This window comes from Furipterus horrens, unplaced genomic scaffold (assembly GCF_987537825.1).
Source record: "Furipterus horrens unplaced genomic scaffold, mFurHor1.1.pri manual_scaffold_9, whole genome shotgun sequence".
In the NCBI taxonomy this organism is placed as follows: Eukaryota; Metazoa; Chordata; class Mammalia; order Chiroptera; family Furipteridae; genus Furipterus; species Furipterus horrens.
This window is the reverse complement of record NW_028327179.1, coordinates 574947-586625: the sequence shown is the minus strand read 5'-3', so window position 1 is coordinate 586625 and position 11679 is coordinate 574947. Positions and strand designations below refer to the sequence as shown.

Genomic DNA, 11679 nt, shown 5'->3' with positions numbered 1-11679 from the left:
AGTGACGTAGGCGAGCGCGCCGTGCCGCACGGGCCGAGGACGGGCCGGGGCGCGTGGAGGTCAGCGGCGATGCTCGCGGGGCCGCGAGGTGGGTCTCGGGGGCACGGCGCTGCCGAGCGTGTGTCCTGCGGCCGGGAGGGGTGGCAGGGCGGGCGCGCCGGGACGCGGGGGCCGCCGGGGGCCGGGCGCCTAAGCCGGTCTCTGCGCGGGCGCACGCGCCGCTTCCCGCGGCCCCGGCCCTGGCCACGCGTCGGGCGTCGGGCGTCGGGCATCGGGTCGCGGTCTCCGCCGTAGCCCGCAGGGTGTCTGACCGCCGCGGGCCCCGTGCTCCTGGGTCGCGGCTTTTTTCTTTAGGCGGAGTTGGGCTGAGCCTTTTCGGAGCTGCGGTGACGCGCTCGCGTGGAAGTGAAACGTGCCGGCCGTAGCCAAGCGCCGGGAACCCAGGGACCACGCTCGCCCTGGCTTTGGCGGGAGGGAGGCCCGGGTCCGCCTTTCTCCCTGCCTCGGTCACGTGCCCGCCTTCGGTCACTGGCTGACCCCGGTGAGCAGGAGTGGCCGGCAGAGTTGTTCCGAGCAGCGCCATCGGGGCCCGTGACGGCTTCTGGGAGATGGGCCCGAGCCTGGGCGTGGGAAGGGGAAGGGCGGCCTCCCGGCCCGCGGCCCCGCCGGCCAAGCCTGTGCGGGGGAGGCGCGGGCTGCCCAGGGGCCCTGTGGCGGGAGCAGCGGCGCTGTCCTTGCGGTTGTGCGTGTGTGAGAGGCTGGTGACGATGCGGAGAACCTCCTCTGGCTGAGAACTGAAATGCGGCCGTAGAGCCTGTGTTTCAGGGGCTCTCAGGAGCGGTGTGATTGCAAGTGGCCTGTCCCGCTGTCCTCCATTCACTCTTAGTCCTGGGAAATCGTAACCCTTGGAGACGCGGTTTTCCAGGCCGTCCTCGCGGAGACTCCCGCGCGGGACGGCGGGGCTGCAGGGCGGCTCCTGGTGGCCGAGGACACCGGCCCCTTGCCGCCTCCTGCGTTGTGCGCTCTGGCTGCGCCGTGCCCCTGCGCGTAAGCAGCCGGGAAGGTCTGGGCTGCTGTGTGCAGAGCGCGGCTGCGACTGCTTCCCTGGTCACGTTCCCTGTGTCTGTGAGTCAGGAAGGCCCCTGCGCCACCCCCTTCTCTCTCTCTGCAGGGCCTTGAGATCACTTGCCAGGAGCGTCCCCTCCCTGCACGCCCGGCCTCATGGCAGTGCGCCTGGTGAAGCGGTGCTCATGTCTCCTGCGTGAGGCCACTCGTCTGGCCCCTGCTGGGGCTCCAGTTGGTGGGCTCAGACTGGCCAGGGTGGCCCACAGGACTCTGACTTCCTCAGCGACCTCAGCCAGTTCCCACGTCCCCGGTTCCTTGTCACAGCATGCGGAGAAGGCACCGGTGTTCACCCCCTACCCCGAGCGCCAGGAGGTAGATGAGCTCATCGAGAAGGCCACTCGGCCGGAGGAGCTCCTGGAGCTCGCTGGCGGCGGCCGCAGCCTGGACCAGAACCACGCGGCCCTCGCGCTCATCCAGCTGTCGCGCCTGCTGTCCGAGAGGCCGGAGGACCGAGCCGCGCTCGTGCAGGACGCCCGCTGTCAGCAGCTGCTGCACCTGGTCTGCGGTCAGGTGGGCGCCGGGGTCTCTGGCGGGGCACTGAGTCCGAAGCAGCCAGCGCCCCCCCACCCCCATCCCCGTGTGAAGCTCCCAGCAGCCCTGTTAGTGACTGTCACTGTCCTCTCAGGAAGCGCAGGGAGTCAGCTGGACTCTTCTTCTCTGCTCGTTGTGCCCACCCCTGGGGTCTCGCCGATGGCGCCACACTCAAAGCTGGAGGGGGTGTGGGGTGCTGGGTGGGGGAGCCCAGAAGCTTGAGAAGGACCTGGGCATTGTCCAGCCAGTCAGATCCTCAAAGAGTGAGGACAGAGATGGGGGCGCATGCAGCTCATAAAAATTACCTTAATTAGGAGCCCTCTTGTTCTAAGGCTGTAATGCTAGTTACCTTTGGAACATAAACCCAGTGGAACCCAGTTTGGGGAGACTACACATCGTAACAGTTTACGCTGGCAACAAATTGGGAACAGAGTGTATTTGCAACACCATGGTAACCCAGTGTTGCCCTCAAATCCGATGCTTCCCTCCTCCCCGGCCCTTCACAGGGCAGCTTTCTGTTTCTCACTTCACGTGCGAGTCCGGCTCCCTGCCTTGGCAGCGCAGTCTCACGGGAGGAGGGACAGGCTGCGGTCAAGAGCCGGGTGCCACCAGTAGTAAGCGATGACGGTGGTGTCTGGGCCCCGGGGCTCCTCTGAGGCCTGGAGCACACCCTGCGGGGCGCCGTCACCCTCAGTCAGAGACTGAGCAGGAGACCGAGGAGAAGGGAGGCCCTGGGGTGCAAAGGGAAGGCCGGAGCTCGGTGCCCTGGGGCAGCTTCTGGTCTGCCCTTCACGCACAGACCGCAGGGAAGTGACATGGACAGTGGGGCGGCCTGCGGGGTGCTGGCCCCTGGCCCCCGTGGGCTCCCGGAGCCGAGGAGTGTGGGGTGACAGGGCTCAGTGGGGCCGACACATCTAAGGGCAGAGGGCCCCGAGCAGCTTCAGACACAGGGCGGCGGGCTGCTTTGTCAGAGGAACAGGGTTCAGGGGTTGGGGCTTCCCAGACTTTACGTCAGTTATTTTCTTAAAGAAAAGTCTTTTTGACAGCTACAAGTTGTCATCAGCAGAGAGTGAAGTTCTTGATAAAACTGGCTTGTAAAAGCCTCCCACTCCTGCCCCGGCTGCTGCGGCTCAGCAGACTGAGCGCCGGCCTGCGAACCACGGGGTCGCCGGCTTGATTCCCAGTCAGCGCACAGGCCTGGGTTGTGGGCCGGGTCCCTGGCTAGGGGCGCATGCGAGGCTGCCCAGGCAGGAGGCACGTATGAGGGAGACGTGGGCAGCCTCGCCGCTCAGCCGTGGCCGCAGGGGCAGGAGCCGGGCAGCCGGCTCAGCACACAGGCTCCCCCCTGGGTCCTGGCGTGACCTTGCCTGTGTCCCCCACCTAGATAACTGTGGTCTGGCACGGGACCCTCGTGCAGCTGCTGCGGAGCCTCTACGCTCTAGAGCTCCCCGAGGCCTCCAAGGAGCTGCAGTCGGTGGAGCAGGAGGTGCGCTGGCGCCTGCGCAGGCTCAGGTACAAGCACCTGGCCTTCCTGGCCGAGACCAGCGCCGCCTGCATGCAGGAGCGGGGCTCCCAGGAGCTGCTGGCCGAGCTGCTCGTGCACCTGGAACGGCGCTGGGCGGAAATCGAGGACAGCCGTACGCTGGTGGCCATCATGATGAAGACAGGGCACCTCTCCGAGTCGCTGATGAACCGCCTGGAGGACAAGGTACTGAGCAAGGAGGGCACGGAGCAGGTCCAGGGTCTGCGGAGAGCGTGGACCTGACCCCCACCCTTAATCTCCCTCCCGAGAGGCCGCGTGCCCGTGACCTCCCCGAGTGTGGCCTGGGCCAGCCCCAGGGCTTCTTTGAGCCGTGGCGCCTGCAGCCAAGTCCAGCTCAGCCCCGTCCCGTCCTGGCAGGGGCAGGCCCGGTGCTGCCGCCTCCAGCTCCTCGGCTCGTGGGCCCCGGGGGTCCGTTCGGCTGCGGCCCTGGTGCTCCGGGCCCTGCTCGGGGGGCCCGTGTTTAGCGAGCTCAAGCCTAGTTGCTGTCTCGCAGGGGCTGTACCGCTGGGACCCGTGGCCCCCGGGCCGTGGCGCTGACCCTGCCGGCTGTGGTTGACAGTGCCTGGAGCTGGTGGAGCAGTTCGGCCCTGACGAGCTGCGGAAGGTGCTGGTGGCGCTGGCGGCTCAGAACCGGCGGTCGGTGCCCCTGCTGCGGGCCATCTCCTACCACCTGGTCCAGAAGCCCTTCCCCCTGACCAAAGGCGTCCTCCTGGATCTGGCCTATTCCTATGGTGAGCCCTGGCCCGGGGGCAGGGGCGGGAGGGCGCTCCCTGCAGCCGAGTCAAATTCAGTGCCTGCCCTGCCCGTGCCAGGCACTGGCCCCAAGAGCTGCCACAGAAATACTGTGACTCATGGGCCCTGGTCCCCCTGCTGGGCCTCAGGGATAAATGTGCTTACAGACAGCAAGCGCCCGGGCCTGGAGTCCAAGGGGTGGGGGTGCTGGGTGGGCTGCCGGGTGAACCCCAGGGTCTGCTCTGTCCCGAAGGCAAACTCGGCTTCCACCAGACCCAGGTGTTCCAGCGCTTGGCCGCCGACTTGCTGCCCCACACGCGCAGCCTCACGTCCAGCGAGGTGGTCCGCTGCGCTAAGTCCTTCGCCTTCCTCAAGTGGCTCAACCTGCCCCTGTTTGAGGCCTTCGCCCAGGTGAGCGGGGGGCCCAAGGGCTAGAAGCCCCCTTGGTGCAGACATGGGGTTCCTGCTCTGGCATGTTCAGGGAGATGGTGTGTTGGGGAGAAAACGAGTTCATGGAATCTTTCCCCCCACCCCACCAATCTTGGGGGGTTGTCGGGGAGCCGTGCAGATGGCAAGGCTGAGAACCCTTCCACTCTGCTCCAGACGGAGTCAGAGGGAAGGCGGTGTCTGCACTTGGGGTCATGGGCAGCTGGTCGGAGTGGCACTGCCTGGCGAAGCCGCGCTGGGACAGGGACGGGCCGTGCCCTGTGGAGTCAGCCTGGTGGCTGGGGGCCCAGCGGGCACAGGGCGCCCTCACTCCGCCCCTCTGCCTCCCTGCCTCGCAGCACGTCCTGAGCAGAGCCCAGAGCATCTCCACGCTGCACCTCTGCAACATGCTTCTGGCCTTCGCCCGCCTCAACTTCCGTCCAGAGCACGAGGACCCGTTCTTCAGCCTGGTGCGGCCTTCGCGCCCCGTCCCATCCCCCGCTTCCTCCCTGCAGGCGGGGCACATGCAGAAGCAGGAAGAGGGGGGGCCAGGCCTCCCAGGGCTCGTCTGGGGGAAAAATCAAAGTTGCTGTGTGGCCCAGAGCAGCTCTAGGGCAGGAAGGCTTTAGCCTCACTTTCTGTCACCTCCTCAGTGCCCCGTGGAGGCTCAGAGACCTCGGAAGGCCACTTCAGAGACACACGGGCAGGGCTTCTGCGGGTCGGGGTTGTGCCACCCTAGTTGGCCAGCTGCTTCCCCTCGTGCCCCCCGATTCCTCCCGGGGCCAGACTCAGGGTGTTGCCAGAGGCGTGGCTTGGTGCCACAGAGCCTGCTGGTGTCGGGGAGCGCGGGCAGTGGGAAAGCCCAGGGGGATGTCCTGTCCCGATGGGTCCTAGGGGTGTGGTGGTCTCTGGGACCTTCCCCGGGGGAGCCCAGTGCGGCCAGGTGTCTGCCGCCCCTGAGCAGAGCGCCCTCTCTCTGCCCCCCCGTCCCCCAGGTGCACGAGAAGCTGGGGAGCCAGCTGGCGGGCCTGAGCCCGGCGCTGCAGGTGGACGTGCTGTGGGCGCTCTGCGTGCTGCGGCAGGTCCGCGAGGCCCAGCTGCGGGCCGCGCTCCAGCCCGAGTTCCACACCCAGTTCCTCGGTGCGTGGGGGGTGGGCTGCCCCGCCGCCTCCTGGCCCTCGGCACCCCGCCCGGCTCACGGCGCCTCTTCCTTTAGGCGACGGGTCCCCGAAGGGTCAGAGCGCCTTCCAGAAGCTGCTGCACATCAACGCCACTGCCCAGCTGGAACACCCTGGGTACACGGGCCCCCTTCTGCCAGCCTCCGCCTTGGTCCCCAGGCACTCGGCCCTCGGCAGGAAGGTGACGCCCCTGCAGAAGGAGCTGGAGGGGGCCCTGAAGGGGCTGCTGGGGGCCCCCGAGAGGGGCCAGTTCTCAGTGACCACACAGTACGGCTGGGTTCTGGGTGAGTCTCCTCTGCCCCGCCTGCCCCCGCCCCCACCAGAGGGCCCCAGACGCTGCGTTCCCGCTCGGGGGGTCCCAGACGGTTTCTTCTCACCCCTCCCCAGATGCTGAGGTGCTGCTGGATGCCGAAGGCCAGTTCCTGCCCCTGAGGGACTTTGAGGCCCCTCACCTCGCCCCACCCTCTGGGGGCCAGCCACTGCCCCCTGGAGCCAAGAGGTAGGGTGAGCAGCTCCTGGATCGTCCCTTGGTTCCTTTCTGATGTCACCTTTTCCTCCGCAGACGGGGACAGTGGTCAGCACCCAACACCCTCTCTTCCCCCAGGCTGGCCTTCCTGCGCTGGGAGTTCCCCAACTTCAACAGCCGGAGCAAAGACCTGCTGGGGCGTTTCGTGCTGGCCCGGCGCCACGTGCGGGCGGCCGGCTTCCTGGTGGTGGACGTGAGTTCCCGGCAGCCGGCGGGGATGGCCCGGGGGTGTCTGCGGGGCTGCAGGGGCTGCTCCCACCTGGGAGCCCTTCACCAGCCCCTGGCCCCTCCCAGAGAGGCCATCCGAGGAGACCCACACGAGGGTCCTGTCACAGTGTGGCTCTGGGGTGTCCTTTTTTAAGCAGCTCTTTAAAAAGTACAAGCCCACACGCGCCCCGTGCGGCTCTGAGCCCTGACAGACACGGCACGGGTCCCCACCACCAGTCCCCGCACCTTCCTTCAGGACCTGGGGGCCCTGCTGATGCACCCCCGCCCGCCCCCCAGGTCCCGTACTACGAGTGGCTGGAGCTCAAGTCTGAGTGGCAGAAAGGCGCCTACCTCAAGGACAAGGTGCGGAAAGCAGTGGCCGAGGAGCTGGCCCAGTGACCTGCCCCACAGCAGGGCCTGCGTGCCCTGGGGCGGATATCCTGGAGGCCCACTGTCACCCCTGGGCAGGCGAGAGGCCACCTGCTCGAGGACAGACGTGTACGGCCTCGGCCAGAGCGGGCGCCGGCCTGCAGCCCTGAGCAGCCCGTGACCTTGTGGGTAATAAACCTTTAACTTGGGTTTCCAACACCAGGGGTGTCCCCGGCTCTGATGTGACCTCACACCAGCCACGCTGCTCCCGCACACCCGTCTGCTGTGGGCAGGGGTGGCCACTGGGGCCTCTGCCCTGCACTCCATCTAGACAGGGAGCCTGTCACCGGCTGCCCAGCTGTCCCAGCTTCTCTGCCACCCCCAGGGCACCTTTCTGGTGCACAGTCCTACGTGGCCTTCTCCGGTGTAGGGCCTGCCATCAGCCCAGCACAGACCGTGTCCTAAAACCATGAAGCCAGTTGAGGCGTCCCTGCCTGGCTTAGGGGTCTCATTGGGGTGTGAACTCAGTCATCCTGGGAGGTCCCCTCCCAACCGTGCTGTGAGGTGAGGGAGGGCACTCGGGAGGCACTGGCTCTGGAGCAGGAGACGGGAGAGACTGTCCTCACACCCAGGCCCGAGTGCCATCCAGGTGTGCCACCTGAGGCTGGAAGGGAAGGAGCCCTCCCTCCCTCCCTCTAACTCTGGTCCCTCCCCAGAGACTGCTGGCAGAATACAACTTGGGGGGACTGTGAGCGGTGTCACCAGCCCAACAGTGCCGTCCCGGAAGACGGCGTGGCGTGGAGAAGGGCCGCCTCAGTGCCCCACGCGCTCCCGTTACAGCCTCGCCACTCACGAGGGCAGGGGCGCAGGGCACCAGTGCACCAGTGCACAGAACCAAGTCTTGCCACCTGCACGTGCTGAGGGGCAGGCAGCCAGGCGTGACTGAAGCTGGCGACACCAAGCCCGTGCACGGCGAGGGGCAGGCACGAGGGTGCAGAGCCCCTTGGGGCCTCGGGAGACCCCACTGAGAGAGCACGAGCTTCTGCCCACTGCTCGGGACACTGCTGGCTGCACGGCGGTGAGACCCAGCGGAGGCCCCTGCCCACTGTGGGGCTGGCTCCCCGCCGCCCTGGGGGAACAGCGGTCTGCTCAGGGACCTCATGCCAGCCCACGGGCTGTCGGCTTGCCCTCTGGACCCACGTTGCCTCTTCGCCCTTAGCCACCGGCCCCACAGCCTGTCCTCCAGCTCTGCTTTACTTGGAGGATGTTCGTCGTGGGGCCCCAGTGCACCCCTTCCGCGGCCCCAGGATTTGGTCTTGGGCAGCTCTCTGGAAGCTCTTCCCAGTGTCGTGTGGCAGTCCCTCCTGGACACCACTGTGTGCATGTCCCGGGCAACTGCCCCACGAGCGCCACGCTGCACGTGCCAGGCAGGCCGCGGGGCTGGCGTCCCGGATCCACCCACCATGCCGAAGGAGCAGGGGCCCTGACTCCCGGTGGCGCGAGTGCTCTGACCTAGTGTCTCATCCGTGGGGGACCCTGTGGCTTTGCGTTGCATCTTCGCGATGGCTCAGGGGCCCTCCTTTGTGCCTCATCCAGCGCTGCAGAAGCACCTGTGGGCCCTCGTGGGGTTGTAAGAGCTCTGCTCTGCAGACAAGTCCCTCGTCAGATGGTGTGGCCTGCAGGTGTTTCCTGCCCTCAGCCTCACTTCCTTGGTCCCTCTGAGGCACACACGTCCCAGCTTTGCTGCTGGCCGGGGTGCGTCTCGTCCTGCCTTCCCTAACAGTCCCCTGGCGAACCCACGGCCGTGGAGATTGACCCCTGGCTTCTCCTCTAAGAATTCCGTAGTTTTGCTCCTACGCTTGTGTCTCCCGCACACTTTGAGTTCATCTTTGTATTTGGCAGGAAGTGCGCATCAACTCCATTCCTTTGCACATGAGCACCAGGTGTCCCGGCGCCATCGCTGGAAAGGACCCTCCCCGTGTGTGGTCCCGACACCCTTGCCAGAGCCCACACCGCAGGCACGGCGGCGGGGGGGGGGGGGGGGGGGGGCATTCCAGGCTCAACACACTGCCTCCCGGCGGCTGCTCTAGTGAGTTTCTAAACCGGGGCGTGTTGGGCCTGCTCTGGTCTTGTTCAAGGTTGTCTTGGCTCTTCCGGGATCTCTCTCATCTCTTCAGAGATAAACGTTGAACTCCATTTGTTAAACTTATTCCTAAGTAGTTCATTCCTTTTGGTGCCATTGTGAATGGAATTCTTTTATTTCAGTTTTGGATTGTTTGTTGAAAGTTGATAGAAATTCTATCAATTTTTATTGATCTTGAACCCTCCAAGCTTGCTGAACTAACTTTTTAGTCCTAACATTGCTTGCTTTTAAGGTTCTGTCTGGCTTTCGGTGTCTGTGTCTGTCTGTGGGTCTGTTGCGTGTGTCCCGCCGGGACCCCACTGGGCTTCTGGGGGGTGCAGCAGCTCGTTCCCAGTCCTGTCGGGAAGCTGGCGGCCCTCCGCCGTGCGTCCATCGGTGCGTTTCTTGGCGCCTCCGTTCCTCTGAGACCCTGCTCATCTTGCTTGCCTCTCTCCAGCCTGCGTGGCCTCCTGTGACATGCTTGGCGCTCACTAACGCCTGCCAGCTTCTCAAGTGAGTTCCAGGTCCCGTCCTTGATTGGTGTGTCCTTGCCATGACACCTTCCTTCACATCTCCACGCATCCCTTCTGTTCTGCGGACCCACTTCCTGTTCAACGTGGCATCTGGCTGCCCAGGCTGTTCCTGCCGCCTGTGTTTTTACTGGTGTGCAGGTCACGTTCCTGTCTTTAGTCGCTTTTTGTTGGAAATTGGACATTTTAGGTAAAATATTTAACAACTCGGTACGGATCCTCTCCCCTCTGGGGCTTGCGGTTGCTGCTCGTTTAGTGAGCGACTGGAGTCTGGGTGCAGTCTGCCCGTCTTCTGCGCTGCGCAGCCTCGGGGAGGTGCGTGGATGTGCCTGCAGTCTAGGGTGTGCCCACCTTACACCCACGAATCTCCTCCCGCCGGCCTTGTGTGACCCCCGCTGTTGAGAGCACCTGAGGCCCGGCTGCCCCAAGGCCGCCTCACGTCCCGCGGGCCAAGATGGGGCGCTGCCTGCCCTGCAGCCTGTTTCTCCCTGGCAACGCTGCAGGGGGTCTCCAGGGAGACGCCCCCCTCCAGGAGCTGAGCGTCGAGGTTGGGGGGTGGCCCCTGTTCTCAGCCTGCTGTGTCCATGGGGCGCCCTCCCCCATGGGGCTCAGCCAGAGAAAGGAGCAGCCGGCGTCTGGGGACAGGAGAGGAAATGCGGGAGCCCCCTGCCACCCCCCAGAGAGGCCCTGCAACAGGTGGGGCCTGCGTCTTTGGCTGCCTGTCTGGAGTGGATTCTCTGCCTCCCTGAGCAGGAGGGCGGAGGGCAGTCTGGGTTCGAGTACCATAGCCTCCGCTCTCTCCGTTCATCTGCCCGGGTTTCCTGGGGTCACTGTCGGCTCCCGTGCTCGCCCTTCAGACCGTTTCCAGGGGCTTCAGGACTTGGTCATTCTCACCAGGTTCACCGGGGGGGGGGGGGGGGGGGGCAGTCAGCAGAGCCCCGTGCGAGCCTGCAAGCCTGCCTGCCCTGACTCTGCGCCTCTGCAGGGGAGTGGGCGCCTGGCCCTGCGCCGCCTTGGGAAACACTCCGGCGGGGCCAGCTCTGGGCTCCTGCATCAAGTTTATCTGAGCCTGCTGGCTCTTCTTAAAATCTGAAGGGCTTTGGAGTATGTCAGGTGGTTTGGTATCGTACATCCTCTAGCATTTTTCTTTAGCCTGTTGGGGGGGCGAGTTACACTGATGACTTTTCACATGTAGAACCAGCGTCGCCGGCCTGGCGTGTCCAGTGGTGTGGTGTTTAACTCTGCACGCGCCAGCGTTCGGTTGGCCAGCCTTCTGTTGAGAATTTTTGTGCCTAGGCTCACGGGAGACGCTGGTCTGCCGCTTGCTTGCTCTGAGTGCTGGCTGTGCCTGGTTTCCCCGTGGGTTTCGAGGCTCTGGTGGTTGGCGCCCCCATGCAGGCCGCTGTCTTCCCGGAGGGCGGGTGCGTCCCACGGCCGTCCTCGTTCCTTTGCGCTCAGGTGGCAGCGCCTGCCTTCTGTTCCATGTTTAACTTGTGCGTAGTTTCCTCAGTGGTGGTGCTGGGGACGGAGGTGTACAGGGTCCCAGGTCCCAGCCCCTGGGAGCAGCGCGTCACCCCTTTGCTGGAGGCGTGGGCACCGCCTCTGTCTCAGTTCTTTACCTTTAGGGTGTCGCCTCCAGAGCTGGGGGTGGCCACGTGCTCATTCCCGTACGTCCTGCTCACGCGGATTCCCGCCCTTCCCGGTGCCCCCCCGGGCCCCCTGTCACCGCCACTCTGCCCAGGGGTGGCCTCAGCCCGTCTGCGGGCGGCCAGCAGCTCCAGTGTCCCTTCACCTGAGACTTTCTGGGTCTTGACCCGGGAAATGTACCACTTCTGCTGCGAGGCAGCGCGTCCTGCCTCCTGGGCCCCTGTCGCTGTGGCGGTCTCCCTGCGGCCGCTTCCAGGGCTTTGTCCTCCCTGTGAGAGGGCACAGGGCGGTGCGTCCGGCGAGCTCATCCTGCGGGGGTCTGCTCAGTGGCCTGACTCCGCGTGCCCGCCTTGTGCCTGATTTCAGAAGTTCCGGCCACCATTTCTCTGCATCCTCCTTCAGTCCTGTCCCCCCGTCCCTCCCACACGCCGGCGGTGCGGGCGGCAGCGCTGCCTCACCCAGGGCTCCTGTGCTCCCGCGCGGGTCTCCTTCCAGTGCGTCTCCGCCTGCGACCCAGCTGAGTGACACCCGCTGTCACTTCTGTCTGCGAATAACCCCGTTCAGCAAGGTGTTCGTTCCCCTGGTTTCCACTGGGTCCGTCTCTCTAACATCGGTTTCTTTGCTGAGATTCTCCGTTTGTTCCGAGCACGGGCGCGGCTGCCTGCTGGACAGCCCAGATGGCTGATCGCACGTCCGTGCCGGGTCCCTCCGCTGCGCCCCGCACCTCAGCGCCGCCGCCACAG

At 65.6% G+C, this 11679-nt stretch overlaps 1 protein-coding gene and 1 non-coding gene across 2 annotated transcripts; both read left to right on the top strand.

Annotated features, from left to right (window-relative positions):
- FASTKD4 (FASTK mitochondrial RNA regulator 4) lies at nt 1-6856 on the top strand. The gene is made up of 11 exons (XM_090286981.1): nt 1-88; nt 1172-1635; nt 3041-3364; nt 3759-3930; nt 4185-4342; nt 4717-4827; nt 5353-5497; nt 5574-5819; nt 5923-6034; nt 6140-6254; nt 6566-6856. Exons 2-11 carry the CDS (start codon nt 1222-1224, stop codon nt 6665-6667), a joined length of 1899 nt encoding a protein of 632 aa, XP_090143107.1. The 5' UTR covers nt 1-88; nt 1172-1221; the 3' UTR covers nt 6668-6856.
- LOC150001168 (small nucleolar RNA SNORA5) lies at nt 3971-4104 on the top strand. Its single transcript, XR_016513214.1, has one exon. It is a non-coding gene; the product is annotated as a small nucleolar RNA SNORA5 (small nucleolar RNA).
- Nucleotides 6857-11679: the final 4823 nt, after the last annotated feature.